At 38.9% G+C, this 18,881-nt stretch overlaps 1 protein-coding gene across 1 annotated transcript in view; it reads right to left on the bottom strand.

Annotated features, from left to right (window-relative positions):
* Positions 1–18,881, bottom strand: part of INO80 (INO80 complex subunit) — a 58,375-nt gene that overhangs the window by 13,500 nt on the left and 25,994 nt on the right. The window contains exons 23-26 of the mRNA XM_010286352.1: positions 18,868–18,881; positions 13,267–13,407; positions 7,768–7,993; positions 2,799–2,926 (exon numbers count right to left, since the gene is read on the bottom strand). The exon at positions 18,868–18,881 is cut by the window's right edge and continues 170 nt beyond it. Coding sequence (XP_010284654.1) covers positions 2,799–2,926; positions 7,768–7,993; positions 13,267–13,407; positions 18,868–18,881 — 509 coding nt within the window. The remainder of the gene's footprint in view (positions 1–2,798; positions 2,927–7,767; positions 7,994–13,266; positions 13,408–18,867) is intronic.

The following is an 18,881-nucleotide window of genomic DNA, read 5'->3' as shown; positions in this document are numbered from 1 at the left end:
CTCTTTCAAGTAAGAAAAATAAAACAGCCTAAAAACATTGCAACTTATACTACACTATGTCAGCAGTTTAGCGCTTTGATCACTCACAGAAATGGCATGCTTTTAGCTTAACAAAGAAAAAAAGAGCGCACTGATGGCAAAGAAACTATTTAGGTAGTAATATACCTGATCTCTACTGTAATTGTGGAAGGCACTTGACTGCTCATTTTTCTAGGTCCCACAAAGAATGATGGGCTGGGGTAAGCCTCCTGGGGGGGCATTAATCTCATATAGGGATACTTATACTAGACCTGCTTGAAAAATCTACTTGCCCATCTTGTTTAGTGTAAGAGGTCACCAAGAAGTATCAGTCTAGGAAAAATAATGACAGTTGCCCTGGCAACAGAGTACCTATACAGGAAATGAACAACACACAATGACTCAAGTATGGTAAGGATGCAGTGCCGTTAAAGTCAGTGCTCTTCTGGGCTTCAGCATTGATACCTTCTCAAAATCTATAAAATGTTTTCCCTTCTTGTTACTTCCTAGTCCAAATTGAGTACTATTATGTTTTAACACAACTAATAAACTTTTGGTAGAATGTAACTGAGACATTTTACATCATGCAGAATATAATTTGACCCCTCATCACATGAATATGATGGGATTCCCACTGAAATCATGGACAATTGCTCTTCCATACAGGAGAAAGCAATCGCGTTGAGAAAAACAAACATGACAATCTTAAAAAGTATGAAATACACAGCTGCATGAAATAACAGTACTGAAATTATACTTTATCCCCTTCTGTTGAAAGAAAATAATTTTCCTCTTTGTATTTGTACCTGCCATTTTATAATGGCTGAATTAAGCAGCAGTTCTTCATTTGAAGCTAAATCAAACAAACATGGCTTTATAACTTTGTAAAGAACGTGTTTTGTGCTCTCTGCCCTGCACAGATTAGGTTAGAATGATATCATAGCAGTTACACTGACATAGTCAAAATACTGTTAAAAGAAATAGGACATATGTTCTTTCATATTCAAGTAGGCAGAGGGGATGTATTTTGATATTTCATGTTGGGAAAAAAAAAAGTAGTATCTACTGCTACACAACTTTGGAAGGGTTTTCTTACAAACTGAGTCCTTACTTGATTTTTAGCTTGCTTAACTCCAGCTTCGGTTACATGGGTGGGAAGAAGGAAAAACAGAGGACTTGGTAGGTGGCTTGTTTGGGTAATAAAACCCAACAAGTAAAGTTGAGCACTTAGGAGGTAGAATAGCAGAATGGTGTGCTCCCAAGCCTTTAAAATGGAATGCTAATAGAAAAGACAGAAGTACTAAACACTCAGCTTTATAAGCTTCATGGTGTAATGCAGGGTGTCAACAGACCTGCACCATGTCAATTGTTTGCCAAAAAAGAGGCATATGAAGCAATGCTGGGCAAAGAGCCAAAATACAGAATTGCAACCATGCAAGTTCTGTTTTTCTACACAGCAGCAAAAACAAAATTCAGCTTGTCATTTGTTATTGAACTATTAACTGCTGACCTTAAAATGCATTCTTGCTCATACAGGACTCATGATTTAGGCAGCTATTGATTCAGGCTTCTCACTTTTTCTCTTCACTTTATTGTGGAGAAGACAGTATCCCATGTCAAACACTGCTGAGTGAGCCCATGTACACCTAGGACTAATGGCTGAAGGATCACAGGACCTTGATGTTTTAGCAGTACTGAACCTATACTGCCAAACGCAAATTATTTTCCCACCTGCTATGTATTCACAGTCAGAAAACTTTATCAGGGTTGACTCTCTGAAACTAAGGTACATTAAGTCTCCTATTTTCTTACTCAGAATTAGACAGTCATAGAAGTTATTACTACTAATCCTTCACTGATAAGGGACAGAGGCATTGTTACATAATATATTCCTTTTTTCAGATCCAGCTGAAAATTCAAACTTTGCTGTCTTCAACAGAAGCCCGGAGAAATAGAAAAATTTCTTTCTAAGCATTTTAAGTATTACCAATAGGAAACCAACTTAATAGTTCTCCTACTAATCTCTTCAGATTAACTCTTTGGTGGCATGGTTACTAATCAAATACTGATTTGTTGGTGTTTTTTCTGAGGCAGAGTGACTGTATTTAAATAATGAGTATTGACTTAATTACTAATTTCTTTCATATCATGTATGCCAGAGAACCTCTTATTATTAACATCCGACAAACTTCTGCACAGGAATAAGATGGTAGAGGGAAACAGTAAAAAGTCTGTGAAATTACAAGCAACAAACAATGTAAAATTAATCACTGTTCCCCCTCTTCCTTCCAATAAAAGGACGCACCGGCATAAAATGAAAATAGAAGGAAGTAGTTCAAAACCAGCAAAAGAGGATATTTAAGCCATGCAACCCCTCGCCACAGGGCAGTGCAAACAGCAAGAATTTACAAAGACTCAAGACGCAACTGAACAATTTCATGAAAAAGATTACTGAATACACAGAAGGCACATCTGGCTTGATTGCAGCCCTTGAGCTGCAAACTGCCGGACACTGAGAGACCAGTTGTGAAGTATCATCTTGTACATTTTCTCCGTACCAGCTGCTGTTGTACACTGGTGGAAACACAACACTAGGCTGGACTTAGGTATAACCTTGTATGGCAGCTCTTATATTCTCATATTAATGCATTTACTGGGTATCCTTCAGTATAATAATTTTACATCAGGTTTGCTGCATCCAAATTAAAGTATTTTCTCTAAAGCATTGTTGCTAAATCTGCATCTTCAGAATTTGTCTTCTGTAGGCTATATTCTCCTACCTCCAGTAAGTCAATCATCCGCGTCATCTGGGAGTAGATGAGAACCCTGTGTCCTTGAGATTTCAGCCGTGTCAACAGAAGATCAAGAGCATGAAGTTTTCCACTGTCAGTGATCAGACTCTCTTTGTCTAAAAGGAAATGGAGGAAAAGCAGGTAACTAATAAACAACTACATGCAAGAAGTTAACTTCTAAGTTTTCCTAGCACTTCACTGCATTCTAATCCCTAAAGTAACAAGTTGTGATGGACGAAACTGCAACATCCCTCCTGGCTGACACTTAAAATCACACTGCTAACAATAACTTTTGTTTGCTGGGACAGGAGTATATGAATATAGCCACGTGGCAAAATCTAATCACAGACTGAGCTCCTCATGAGTATGGACTCAATCATTTTTCTGGACAGACATTTCCCTCATCTAAGGATTCATTCTGACCAGATCAATAACCACAACATGCCTTACCAGTTGAAGAAATTTTTCTCCACTTCACACATTAAAATGCTGTCCTTTGGACATTTGCTGCTACCTGCTGCTGAGCTTTAGACTCATCCTCTAAAGCTTAGATCCTTTAAATCTAGTTTCAAGATCAAACCCCTCACCAACATGGGAAGTGAAGAACAGTTCTCTAGGTCGCTGTAGAATAACAGCCCCTGCCTTAACTTTTCTTTTTCTTCCCTGCTCTCCCCTTTTTGGATTTTGTGTTTGGTTTTTTTAAGAAAGGTTTCCAGATGGCAATCTTTTAAGTCATGTCAGGTTTTATACTTCATGTGCTCTCTATTTCAGCACTGCTCATGAAGTATTTTTCAGGAAGGAGATCTTCCTGTTTGTACATTCTGTACATAAACTTCAGTAAACAATACATGACGGTTGAAAGAGGATGAAGAGAAATTTTCTTCCAAAAAAATTATCTGTTGGAAAGGCCACTGATGATTCTTTATTCTTTGGGATGTCTGAATGTAGGTTTACAGCCAAAACGGAAAGTTGACAACTGCAGATGGTACAGGCTAGTACAGAACTCAAATATTATTGACATGTCTAGCAGGTACCATTCTCTAACGTCTGAGCAGGTAACACTTCCGCACACTTCTCATTGCACAGAATGAATTAACTCATGGGCTGAAGAAAATCCAGCTTTCTGTAAGGCAGTTAACTGTCTTGCACAATACCCTGATTAAAAAAAAGGTATATACAAAAATTAATTCATTCATCTGAGCATCATGCACTCTAATATAGCTAAAAACAAGGTCATACTAGTGGAACAGAGGAGTACAGATCACACAACAGTGCTCCTAAAAAGTGCTGGACTTGATGCTGGAATTATGGGGATCTACTCTTTTGATGGTGATCTTGTTGCTTTGCCACGAGCAAGTGCCACATCATTGCTTGAATCGTTACCAACTACCTTAGGGAATCCTTCAACTAGAGAGCCAAGACAAGGAGACACTGTAAGGAAAACTCAAGATCACTGCTCAGGCTGGCATTTGTTCTAAGTGCAATATAATGACGCACTCATCTCTAGCACAGAATTTGGTCTCAGTTACGTACAAATAGTTAATAGTTTCATGTATTCTTCTAAGGAAGACCAAACTTTGACTTAGGCAATTAAGTAAAAATGGAAATGACATAGTTACTTGGTTTTAAAATACATCTGTGTAAGTCAAAAAACTCTGCACAGTAGGAATGTTTACTCTTTATACGAAATGTTATTCTTCCTTTTAAATCCATACAGCCATGACATTCTGCTTTTATTCTAATTGGTCAGCTTGCTATTTCAGAATGAACCAACTGAAGCAACATGAAAAGTCTAGATATACATGACAAGCTAATATGATTATTAACCAAAAGCCATCTGACTGGAAGGAAACTGAGAGAACAAACAGGGTCTGTTCAAAAGTCAGTCTCCATTGGCTCAGATTAACATATTAGCAAGTTTCCAAAAGCCAAATGCTACTGTTTTTCTCTCGCAGGCATGAATAGGTAGAATTAAGTTTTGGTAACTGGAAATGATGCGTGTCCTTTGCTGCTGGCTCCTTAGGTCTCCATTGTGTAAGTTACTATTTTTAAATAGCAATAAAATGCAAATTACACGTAAAGAACTTATTTACAGATGGTCTTACAGCCTGAAAGGTTAGCAGCTTGTTAACAGTTCGTAATTTGTCCAATATCTTACCATCAGAGCAGACTGCACTGGTGAGAAAGATTTTTTTTTTTTTAAGGAAAGCAAACCAGAACTAACAAAAGAAGATTTCTCGTCTGTGGAAGAGAAAACCATTTGACTTTAACATGGCATCCTTAAGTGTGCTATCTTGATACCACTGTTTTCCAAGATATTTTTGCATGCTTAAAGCCTGCCACCTAGTGCTTCAAAGGACAAATTCTGGAAAGCAGTAACAGAAAATGTATTTATTTGTTCACGCCATCTTCAGAAAACACAGTAACTATTCAAAAGAGAAAAAAAAGTGTCTTCCACCTCTTGTTTCTCTCACTTCTATTTCTCATTCCCTTTTACCTTGGGAGAAGAAAAAGGTGGTTTGCTTCTTTTTTAAATGCGATTTCCAAAATTTGCAATTCTGCATTTTCCAGTTTTAAAGATTGGTGAAAACATCCAATGACAATGTCTTTGGAATTTTTTTTTTTTTTTTAATAGCATCAAAGAAGGAACTTTTAACATTTTACGACAGTCAGGAAACAGAGGTCCTGGACTGCACGTCAAAGAATCCTCCCTAGGACGCAATTTTTGTGTTCTTCAGCATTGTATGAAATAAACAAGAAAAGAGAACCAGACCAAAAAGAAAATAACTGTAAAATCATATTGTATGTCTTTCAGTCGGGGTCAGGGGGGAAGTCCCTGCCTCCAGCCACACAGGGATATGGACATAAATTATCTACATGGGGATACAGTGGGATCCTATAGCCTGGGAAGAATAGTTACAAATGATTATGACTTAAAATAACCCCAGTCAGGAGCTCTGGCTGATGATTGTAGCTGGGCTCACCACTCTCTGGAGAATGAGAAAAAGTGCCTCTGGACATGCAAAAAGCAGAGGAAAGAGAGATAAAGTCTGGGTTCCAGTTGACACCCCTGGTTCCCCTCCCGACAGTCTGCACGGCACAATGGGGTCAGTGAGGAGCTAGTTGGCTCTCACAGTAAACAGCCAGTGAGGCCGGTGCTTTTTATCGATGCTAAAAGGACTCAGACACTTCCTGCCATTTAATCCAGGACCATTTTTCTTTCAAAGAACAGGAAAAGCCTCAAGAGATTCCCACAGTGATCACAGTTGAGCCTGCTGCCAGGGTACTGGGAACGCTGAGTCTGGGAGAGGATAGATCAGGGTTAGGAGAGAGGTATCCCCTTTTCTTCTTGTCACCTATTCACTGTAGACCTTCACACCTATCGTTCCATTCGACACTTGCTAGACTTCAGCCTTGGAGATGGCTCCTTCAGCACGAGTCTCTTTCTGTAATGCACTGCGCCTGCTCCTGCATGTATAAACAGAGCTGTCCTGTTGTGTTATGTGCCCTCTCCTCTTAGAGTAAGTTTAGGGTTGCTACTTTCTACCTAATTAAAACACAGCTGTATGTAAATACTTTTTTTTAATCCACTTGTAGCTCCAGCACCTCCTAAATTAAGATGGCTGTACATAACATACTCACTCCAACCACCCTCTCAACCAAATTCTTTGCTGTGCTTTGAAAACAATTTGCCTAACCTTGCACCTATTCACTCACTCCTGTAAGCTTCTTGTACCCCATTGTTATTCCTCTACAAATTTTTGCTGATGGCAAAGTCATCAGCTTAAAATAGAAGTCTTTTCAAGAGAATGCAGTTCTACATTGGATACTTAATTTTTCTATCCACGCCTTCTACCTTAATTTATCCCTTCACTATTTCCCTCCTTTCTGCTGCAGCTATGAATTTTCTGTTTCCAAATAACTGATAAACATTTCAATGAATTCCTGAAGAAACTATATAAAATCATCAACTGTCATTGAACATTAACCTAGTGCAAGCTCATGAAAAATGGTTTCTCCATTACATAGGCACAAATGTGCATGTGCTTCAAATGACTCCAAATACTTATGAAGTACCTTCTTAAATCAGACTGTAGCAAGCAAAAGGCCATTTTCCTTTTACTGTACTAACTTCCCCTGCCAAACATCCTTGACCCAAAAGGGTCTGGGAATAACTTAACATCTGGCAGTGTAAGCTGTTTTTCCTCTTGGCTATCTCTCAGATCTCCAGTACTTTCTACAGAACTCTGCTCACTGCTCAGTACCATCTTCGCGACAGCTAGAGTGTGTCTGGCCCATGAAAGTCACTGCAGTATTGGCAATCAAATTCTAGCAAATTTTGGATTACTTTAGTCTAATTCCAGGAAAAAATTCTAATTCTAGGAAAAGTGCATTTACTTTACTAGTACACTGGTACCTTTCCCCCCACTTTACCAGGAAATATGTGTAAGTCTTTTTTATTCCAACTGAAACTCAGTAAATCCCTCATGCCTTGTTTTCCAGGCCAATTTCCTCCGAACTTGGTCCCCAAACCCATCCTTCTCATGGTAGACTGCCAGATGTCTTCCAACACACTAGGAGGCAAGGTATGACTGTTACTTTTCCTGCAACCTTCCTATCTCCAACCTCAAAGTAGTATTTGGCTGTGAAAGCAGACTGTGCTTTAGTAAGCAAATCCATCTTTTTACAGTCATTTGGAGGGCTGACATGCTAAGAGAGGTTTGTAAGCCTTAGAAAAGTTTGTATTAGACTTGTTCAGTGTCCATTGGCAGCTTTACTCCAGACAGAGGATGTGAAACCACACTGTATTTTAAGATACCAGGGTTAACTTTCACTCAAGAGGAAAAACAAACACACAACCACACCCTCAAAAAGCCCATAACCAAGTGTAATTACCACTGAAGACCAGATGTCCTTATTTATCTCATCTCTGTTCCATGACAACCTCCAAACTTACCTGGTATCCTGATAAAAGACCAGCCGTTCTGAGGCCTGATCCCTAACAGCCCTCCTGGATACTCTGGGAAGAACTGGGAGCATTGCTTCAGCCAGTCAGCTGCTAGCTCAGGGGCCCCATTGAGTACACACTGCTTTGCTTCAAGACTTCCTCCTTCCTTCAGTGCCCTGCGCTCGTACTCTGCACTTCGGTCATTGCAGTAACACTCCAGCGGCACAGCTGTTACCTACAAGTAAAATAATAACCAATATTCTTGTTCAGATTTCCTCTCATCTCCAAATCCCCAGTTCAGGTACCTTCCCACAGGATCAAATTTCAAAGTCAAATCATGACTGACATGTACAAATAGAAAATAATCTTAGTCTGGGCTTAAAATAAGCAAAGGTACATCATCTCCCCGCACCACAAAAAAAGTCCTATGAATGACTAAGCACAGACTACTTGCCTTTCGATAAACAATGCCTTGTGCCAATTGCTACACAACTGACAGCAAAGCTGAGAGTAAAAGAATAATATCCTTGCTGTACCTCTCATTTTGCCTAGGTTTTTATTTTTTATTTTTTATTTCTGCCCTTCACAATCAAGTATTTGTTCAGCAGAGATGAGAGTTACATATCGTCCTTAAAAGAAATTCATGTGATAATTTAAAATTATAATAATATAAAAATTAGAAAGGAAAAAAATGGACAGGAAAACAGGCCCATTTTGGAACAGTATGTTTCTCGGGCTTGACAGCTGATTTGAACAGCAGTGGGCCCCAGAAACAGTGCAAGTGAGCACAGGGTGATCTTTTTCTTCTGGCCATTCTATGAATCCCTTGCCCTGTTACCTGCTTCAGCACATAAAACCCAGCTGGCCAGACCAGTGTTGCAAACACAGGAACTCTGATTTCATGCCATGTGAGCTATGGCTCCACCACTTTTAACTCCCCGTGCTCTGCCCCATCCACCCAAATCTGGACAGAGTGTGGTAGGTACATGTTAGCCAAGCGGCTGTATGCTGATGGTTGTAAGGTCTGAAGGTGCTGTAAGAGTTCATGCTGGCAGACAAGGCTATCCTATATAGCTTTCTCTTCTCTCTCCCTTATCAGGGTAAAGGACAACTTCAAGGCACTGAAGTAAGAAAACCCAAAAGCGTAACTGAGTCATGGTACATACCAGGACAGCCTACTCTGTTGGGTTTTTCTCCAGATACTTCACTAAGAGTTAAACTGCATGATCCAAAGCAAATACAACAAATACAACACTCTCACTCAAATATAATACACAGCAATGCACTATCTAGCACAAGCAACTTTCCAATAAAAATGCAGACTGACAACTTCTTCCTCCTATCTTTTATGAATGTAAGTCTGTTTTGGGCCAATGTTCTGGGGTAAGCATTTACAAAAGCTTATTTATAACCTAATTTACAAAAGAAAGCTAGTAAAAGCTTTCACATGCTATCAGGAGACTTAATAACATATTGTAAATTCACTTAAAAATTAAACTAAATATTAATATTAGACAATTAACCTTACAGCATGGGCTTAAAACAGAGAAAAGTTAAAAATTTGCAATGCTTTGTTAGTTTCTTCACCAATATAGGAAGCAAAGAAATCACTACTTTAGCAGTCATTGTTGCTTTTATTTCAGCCATAAATCATCCTTGTTGATTCACTCACATTGTCATGAGTCCTAACAGTGTGCAAAATGAACACATTACCTAGGGGACTATGAAAAGCAACATAACAAATTAAAAGGAATGCAGAGGAAATAAAATCTGTGAAAGTTTTCACATTTTAAAAGAGGAGAGAGCACTGTATAGGAAGAAACAGTATGGGAGTCTGTAAGGTTTGATGGTGAACAGTAAGTAGCTGAGTTTTTGGAGAATCGAGAAAGGGTAGAAATTGAGTCGATAATGGGACAATTGAAACATTAAATGCAGTGAAAGAACTAGCTTTGCACGGCAGCCAAAAAGCTTTTATGTATTTGAAGGAGGATGAATTTTTTGTTCCAGCTTACTCTGGTGTGACATAATGAACTGCTACATATTGAAAATAACATATAACATTGTATCATGCAAATGAAAATATATTAATAGCTTAACTAAATGCTAAGCAATAAAATCATTTAAATATCCATAGTTTTAAATATTGTACTTTAGAACTGTAAGATGAAGAGAGCTACCCATACCTCAGGACAGACTGCTTGACATCCTAGATGCTGTCTGCTCCTCTCTGAACATTTACCAGCTAACTCAAAGTAAAAGGTATCAAGCAAGATCTTCCCAGTGGAAGCCTGTGGTCCACTCCTCTTTTACAGGAGCTCTTCTCATAGGAAGATGTTAATCTCACAAACAACTTATTTTTGCAAGGGCAAAATTAATTACAAGGGGTAATGGTTTTAAACTAAAAGGAGGGTAGATTTAGACTAGATATAAGAAAGAAATTTTTCACAATGAGGGTGGTGAAACACTGGCACAAGTTGCCCAGAGAAGTGGTAGACGCCCCATCCCTGGAAACGTTCCAGGTCATATTGGACGGGGCTCTGAGCAGCCTGATCTAGTTGAAGATGTTCCTGTTCGTTGCAGGGGGGTTGGACTAGACGACCTTTAAAGGTCCCTTCTAACCCAAAGTATTCTATGATTCTATGAAATGTCCAAAGAGATTCCTAAGCACCGTTATAGTGCATATCAAAATGAAATTGAAAGCAGCACACAAATCTTAACAATAATGGTAAAGCTATTGTTTTGCAAAGTAAGAGCTATTTTTAAACCAGATTGGCTTACAGATCTATGCACACAGTCACATGAAACCCTACAAATTGAGAGGGACTGTGTTAAGTAAGATTTTGTACACATTCCCACTACTTACTAGGCACTGTTGGAGCTGATGCTACCTTGTACTGCCATCTGCAGCCGACGCATAGGACTGTCTTTTGTGAGAGAAGGCAAAACCCTCTCACAACTCAAGTCTTGCCTGAATACTGATGTACACCACAACGATGGTACAGACTGAGGTTTTTTCTTTTAAAGGACACTATTAACCATCACATTTCAGTTCATATTTCTACGCAGGATAGCGTGGAACAAACACTCTTTTTTTTTTTTTTTTTCCCGGCCAATCGAGCCCCCCCAGCCACTACACACAAAACAGAGCAGACCAATTTCTGACACAGAAACCTGGCTTATATACCGAAATCAACACGGAGATTTGTACACTAGGATTTTTAAAGGAAAAATAAAGCCACATCATAAAATTCTACAAACTATCTTTCAGTAATACCTCACTTAAAGGAAGAGCTAGTAGGAGACAATCTTGAGACAAACTTTGTGTGTGCCTCAGTATGATTTCTACATGAACAAGAACAAAACTCCCATGTAGGAAGTACGCCTGTGTAACACTGACTAACATCTGAGGACATAAGGCTACCTTTACTGTCAGCTCCACACTTTTTTAAATACATACATACACTTCTAGGGTAGAGTTCTGCGTCTTCTACATGGCCTTACAAGAAAAACCGACACATTTCTGAAACAGATAAAAAAAATATCTTCCATTCAAGCTTGTTCATGGTCTTCCTCTCTCCTTAGGAAGAGGAAGGAGAGTTTTTTAAGTTTTTTAAGTTTTTTTTTTTTCCCCAGGTTTGTTTTTTGTGGTTTTACTTGTAACAGAAGGTAGGGTAGTCCTTAGTACTAAACACTCCTATGTCAACACATCGTCAAACTGACTGAATGTAACAGTTATGGTTCAGAAATAGAGCAAAAAAAATATAGTGATAGGTGTGTAGGAATGCATTGCCACCTTAAATCCAATAACTCAGTTTAGTTAGGGTAACTGTGAAATGCTTCCTGCATTTATCTCCAGGCAAAGTTAACCTTTCAGAATTGTGAGATGCCCAAAACCACTTCTCACCACTGCAATCTACTGAACTGCTAAACTAAAATAACAATATTACTCTTAAACCAAATTAATCAGCTTCTTTAATGAATACAAGATCCATCCTCCAAGTTACTTTTTTTGTGACTGAGGCCTGTCTGTACTCCGCAAAATTGCCTGCATAGAAAGAAAACTACAACACTAAAGCCCCCCGCCACCACTACCCCCGCCCAGCTGCTACATAAACATACGCTCCTATTTCTATCATTTGCTCCATTAACTTCCCAAAATTCATCGCAGATCAAACAACAACAGAAGGCTATCGTTTCCTGAGAACATATGTGCTCTTTCTGCCGTTTCAGGTCTTCTACACTCCTGCCAAAAGTCTCTAACAAGCGTAAAATTAAGTCTTTGTATTCCCAGAAACAAAAAGCCTTGCCCCCCTCTTAATCATTTTTATACACCAGCCAAGCCAAAACAAGCAATTTATATTCACTAGAATGTATGTCAGATATGATCTCTCCCCATCTTTCCCTTCCCCTTCCTACATAGCCTTCCGAGCTCCTCTCCTCCCTTCCTAACCTATAGGAAGTATTCAACATATTCATCTGCAATGCAAATTTAAGTACAAACAGCAACAAATCAAAGGAATCTGAAGAAGTGGTTTTCACAATTTACTCTGAGAAAAACTGCTTGTTCTTGAACCAGGTAATATGTCGTGACTGGAAGGTGATACGTGACTCTCAGAATTCAGTTGGATTCCTGGCCCCTAGAGCTGTAGGCACAGATGAATTCGACTTGAGGAGCAGCATGTAGGTCATAAGCAGAGTCTTACCTGCCATCCTCCCTTCTCCAGATGGCCAATATATAATTGCACATGCAGCCCCGTTTGATCAAGCCTACAGCAGTAACATCAACAGTAACTAAAGAATATAGCATCTCGATAGCCTGCTAATATAAGTACATGCTGTCTAGCTTTGTCAAGATCCAACAAGATGGAATGAAAACAATAGCCACAGACTCATGAATGTCCCTTGTGTCAGCCCAGGAAACCTCAGCTAAAGTAATCTTAAAATTCTGTTAATAGTTGATGGACAATCCTAAACAGTACCACTTAATATCCAAAAGGTTTAGAAAATGCCAACTCCAGTAACCCTTATATATTGAAATTTGGTATTTCCTTTTTGGAGCATAAGCTGATGCAATGAGAGAAAATGAACGTGCTTTTCAAAAAAGCATTGCTCCTCAGCCCCTTTTTGTCATCAGAGTTGACCAAACAATCAACCCATTCTGTTCGTATCATACCTACATCTCCCCCTTAGATTACTGGGGAATAACCTCCTTGACAATCTCTTCTACAATTTTACTGCTTTTGCTATTAGGAGTGAAAGTGAAATCTATGTATCTCAGAATAAATCCTGTTGGGTGCATCTTACAACTTTCCTTTTCCCTTCAGTACACATTACAGTCACTTCCCCTATGAAAAAAAATGCTATTGAATACAGTAGCAAAAGGATATCCTTGCAACAGTTTTACCCAACCAAAAGAAACTAATAGATCATCCTGTTCCTAAGACACAATTCTAACAAGATTTAAAACACAATAGAAAATACATAATTTACAACTTAACTTGGACTTACCCGTGGACTGGCTATGCACAGGAAGGACGGCAGCTCAGTCACCTGGCAGCACCGAATACATGAGGTAGCTGATCTCCTTCGATGTATGACATGATCTGAATAGCCAGTAACTGCTTTACAGTGGCTACTGAACACAAGGTTCTGAAAACAAAATTAAAATTAAGAAGTTACTATGTCTATAAAGCAAAACCCCTCTTAAGTCTTGTAACCACACATGAGAAAGACAAAGGACATTCACCAAATATTCCTCTTCGAAAAATGAAACTCTACACATCTTCAGCAGTGACAACGTGCAGGATATTTGTGCAATTATCAGAACATTCAAATCCTGAAATGGTTGAAATCAGAACAGCTTGTATCAATACTTGCCTTTATGCTCAGTTGGAGCCAGAAACAAGTTTTTAATTCTTTGAACCTTTTGACCTTAGCTTTTAAAATGAAGGAAGTCTGGGAATATTCTAGTAGGTCTGACCCTCAAGCTGTTTTCTAGCTACTCCTTTATCTATTCTGAAGCACAGGTAAAATTACATTTGGCAGAGAAAAAGAATTAAGACTCTAAAGGAGATTGGACTGGTATCTTTGGACTTTAATCTTTTCCAACATTTTCTTTCTTTCCTGTGCAAAATGGCTCTGAATTTTATCCTGAAGACTTTCAAGGTGCCAGCATGGTTACTCACACACATGAACACACCCATGTGTAAAACCTGGAATTAGCCACAAGTGTATCAATGTCCTTTTGATACAGAAAAATATATTGACTCAAAAATGGTGGCACTGAGATGACACTGCGGTTTAAAGAAAGGAGAGCTCTTTGAAGTTGCTCAACTCTACACAGAAAAATAACAAAACTAGATTTTTTTTTTGCATGCATCAGTTATTGTATTTCCTTTTTTATTGTAAATATCTGCATCAAACAATGAAGCAAACTGCTTATAAACTAAGCCATTTTTGCTACTTAGTTTTTATTGACTCTTCTATATTCATAGCAACCAACTGTTATTGTTATGTATAATTGTTTCCTATAGAATGCAGAGCATTATTCTGCATACTATAGGAAATGTTTCTAAAATTGTTGCTTGTTAAGACGTATACCTCTCACTGCCACAGGATCACAGGATGTACCCTCCTGACAATTCTAGCAGTTCATGTTAAGTAAAATGTAAGCAGTATCTAAAGCTTTGGCATTGTTCTGCCCCAGTTCCTAATGCACCAAAATTAATTGCATGCTACCTTTATTTTACAGAGCCTCCTAATTTTCTAAAATTCCAGTGCTTGAAGTTCCAAACATCAGGGTACATGATAGGAGCAGACACTTTGTATATCATGTCGTACACTGGATATTTCTGTGTATGTCACAAAATGCTAGAAAACATCCATAGAAGTAGTCTATTATGGACCATGCATTCTGGGTCCTGCCTATTTCCAGATGCACTGGGCAAGATGCAGACTGCTAGCACATACAATTTGGAACTTGCTGACAAGGGAGAAAAATAGCCTTACTGTACATATGTGCTAGCACCACCTAAGACATACAATCAGTCAATCCTGGCATGTAAATGGGTCTTTCAGCTGCTACCAGTGTGACTTGTGGTCTGGAGCTGGCAAAAATAAAGTTCATACTCTCGGACTGAACATCTGCTCTTCTATATAAAAGGTGAGAGCAGAAAGAGCTGACAATAGCCTTTCACTGACACTCAGCAGGGCTAAAAAGCACAGGTCAAAGCTTGGGCCACACTGGATAATGTGAAGTGATCCCCAAAACAGGCTCTTACTCAGCTGGCAATTCTTTATCAGTAACGCTGGCTTAAGCAACAACCGCTTCACATGTCCACTCCTGTCCCCACAGAGGCCCTTCTTGTTGGCCTAGCTGTCTGTACTCATTAAGATGCTATTCAAGATGAAAACAAACCCTTGCCCCTCCAGTCCAAGTTAGTTTTGTGATCTGTTTCACCACCTGGTAAAACAGGCCATGTGCTGAAACAGCAGAGTGGGAAATGCAAGGCTGGGAGTACATGGCTGCGGGCAACAGATGTGAACACTGGCTTACTCATCCGAGGACCAGGAACGGTGGCAACAAAGCACCACCACTGCTGCTGAAAAGGAGTCCCTTCCCATGGCGTATTTGAGCCACTTCTTGCGGCTAGAACTTCTAGTTCTATCAACTGTCACACCCCTCCAGAAACCTATTTGGCTACACATCTAACCAAAGAACAAATGCAACAGCCATGAAAATAGAAAGTTTTCTGCAGTTGGCTCATACAGGGATGTGACAGTGCAAACCCACATCAGCAGAGGCAGGATTCAGCAGCTGAGAGTAAAGAAAGAACAGCAGGAGTCAGAGGAGAAGAAGACTTCCCTCTCAGCAACAGCAGGCTACTAGACGGATTCAGAACAACTGCTTTAGCTCAAAGCCCCTCTCTTCCTCACCCCTGGCAGTACAGCTGATTTTATGAAGAGGAATCAGCATTGCAGGCAGTCACAAGAGCTTTCCAGTAAGTCTTACGACAGCAAGCACTGGCATACTGATTGTGGCCTTGTTCAGAAAGGTCTGGTGACTTTATTTCCTGGAAAGTGAGAATACAAGTAATGCATAGAGAGGAAGCTAACAAACTGTAATTCCAAACCTATGCAAGTTTGTTATTTAATTCTCTTTCGGAAGATAGTATCAAAGAGCCAACAAAGATGGCTTTAGTCCAATTAGAAGTACCCAAGAAGAAACATAAAGGAAAACTTCCAAGAAGGTATCCAAAATAAGGAAAAATATTACTTTTTGGACACACAGTATTAGGTCTTGTACACCGGTTTTCAGCTCCATGCTTCCTGTGTACAAATGGTCACATAAGAAACATCCCTCTCTGAATTCCCTGACATACACAGCCATTAAAGTATTCATGAACAGAGCAGACACCAGATATAACAGGGACAGCGGAAACCAGCTTCCCATCAGTCACATACATGTAAAAGACCAGGTAAGGTTACAGAATTGAACACAGGCACAGCTCTGAAATGGATCACATACCTTAGTATGACAAGGCCAAGAACCGAAGAGGAGGACCGTTAAAAAGTAAGAATGTACACATCTACTGCAATGATGAAATCCAAAGTGTTGAAAGCAGCTTGCTTATATTGCAGAGCTGCACATAAAGATGGGTGATTGCTACCAGCATCTTAAGCTCATTAACACTCCTAATTTTTTATAGAAAAAAAATTAGGAAAGCAAAGGAGAGAAGGGTTCATCTCAACAGATCAGATTTTATATTAATTTAAATCAATGCACACAAATTAATACACATGTTGTGGAGGTGCTGAGTAAGGGGAATGAAGAGACCTCACACTGCAAGGGATTTCTGCGCTTACATGAAGAAACTCATACTATCTTTAGACAGATGTTACCTCAATTTCAGAAAGATCCATCAAATAAATGTGTTTTTTGTCTACTGACGTATTTTCATATTTTGTCTCATATCGGAAATGCTGATCTGAGCAGTTAAGAAAAGCCTTTCCAGATTTATACCATTTCCTTTTTCCTCTGTTTCTCCCCATTCTCACTCCCTACTTGTTACTATCTTATGAAGCCCTAGAGGAAGCCTCGGGGAATTTTACATTGAAAGTTTCTCAAATTTGGGCTAAAAAAAAAAAGTGAGTTCATTCTCACCATGATGATGTGTGCAGCTAAAAGACAGACATGTAAAGGTCAGTTTGTTTTTCAGTCCTCCCTTCAGTTTTGTGCCCCCCCCCCCTTTTTTTTTTAAAGATGCTATATATGCAAGCTGTGAAAACAAAATTCTGCAAACATAGCTTACTTTAAAGAGACTTCAGGTAGCAATTTGCCTAACATTCTGGTTAGAAAACAGTTCTAAAGAATCTTTCATAACTGTAGGGCTAAACTTCCTTTAGATTTACTGGGGTTATCACAGATGAGCTGTATTTGCACACACTGACGAACTTTGCTCCTCAGCTGGCTGTTTTCTATGTAAAAGGTACTAGTAACACCAGTCACTAGTGACACACAGTCACAGCACTGGGATCCCCCAAGACACAAGAACTGACTTCCTAAAAGAACAGAAATTATTTGCAGAAACCAAATTACATGTTTAAGTCTTGCCAGGTTGTGGTACATGTGGGTCTGCAGCCTATCCAAATGGTTTTAATTTAATTGTTAATATTAAAAACTATATGTGCATATTCCAAATCTCATATTTAATATATATAATAACTCACCTTCTGTTCTTTAAGAAAATACAATGACTTTCATTTTAATATTTATACACACTAACTCAAAGGCTATATAAAGATCTAGAGTGTCTTTCTACACACATAAAAATGAATGCTACCTTCTGGAAGTGCGTACAACTTCTGATACCATCTTCTACTCCTTTACTATTAGGCTGCAACATTTATGACACCACACAAGTTTTCCCTAACCATACCAATGAGAGGAAAGAGCTACAGTATAGTTTCAGAGATGAGCATTACACAGTCAGTATACAAACAGCTGAATGGAATCTCAAAAAAAACCTATCTGAAAGCAAATCCATATAGTGTAGACATTTTATCAAGCTAGACATGGAAACACAGAATATTTAAACATCAGGACAGCCAGAGTTAACTGGCATACACACTCAATTGGCCTGCTCTTTGTTTGATAACTAGGATGACTCATTTTGATGGCTTTGCTGTTAACACTGCAAAACATGACACCAAGCCCAAGGTTGGTTTCCTACTGCTTATGCGTCTTCAATTTCAACTTCCTCTACACGCTATTCAATTGAATTCTGGCTATCTCCTTTCCCCTTCCAGACTCATGAACAGAAGCAATATTCCCTAGGGAAATTTGGCACGATTTCACTGTTTCAGAAAAGATTTTTTTGCTGCATATCTGCTAACTGCCCTAGATGCTTTCCTGACTCTATGCTAGCACTTTTGTGAACTTATTTCCCAGTGAAACGAATCAATGGAGCTATAACTTAACTCAGGAAATCAACAGCAATTTAGTCATAAAAAGACAAAACCTTCACACACATCCCAGGCAAAAGATTAGGGAAAATGACCTTGCATTACACAGGAAGATGAACACATCTGGAGTCTACCAGACACCAGCAGAAGCAAATTTCAGAGTGGAAAGACACCATTGACAATGCTTGCCCACCAACTCTGAAACACTGCTAGGCTAAATTCTTTGCTTTCCGCAGTTGCTGCAAAAACGTATTGAATTTGCAAAGAGTTAATTTCAGTCAGAAAATAAGCACCCTACATGTAGAAAAACCATTACAAAACTCTTAAGTTTACATGTAGAATCCATCCCTGACAAATCATGAGTGTTGTTCTGTTGCTCCAGTAATATTTTTAGGACTTCTAATTCAACTGATTTGTTTTTTATAGCAAGGTTTGAAATGTATCACCACATTGGAGGAAGACAGCAATTAAACGATTTTTCTGTTTAGCAGTCTGAACTTTATTAACTATATCTAATGAAGCAGGCAATAAAGTCATCCTGTTTCCAAGTTTGTTTTCCTCTGTTTTATAAGGGTAGAAAGGTTTTCATTATTTCTCACTCATGAGTATTTGCTACTGTCTCCACATCACAGAAATTTTGCTTACCTGCAGCAAAGTGC

This window comes from Phaethon lepturus, unplaced genomic scaffold, assembly GCF_000687285.1.
Source record: "Phaethon lepturus isolate BGI_N335 unplaced genomic scaffold, ASM68728v1 scaffold12794, whole genome shotgun sequence".
NCBI classification, from domain to species: domain Eukaryota; kingdom Metazoa; phylum Chordata; class Aves; order Phaethontiformes; family Phaethontidae; genus Phaethon; species Phaethon lepturus.
This window is presented reverse-complemented; position numbering and strand designations above follow the sequence as displayed.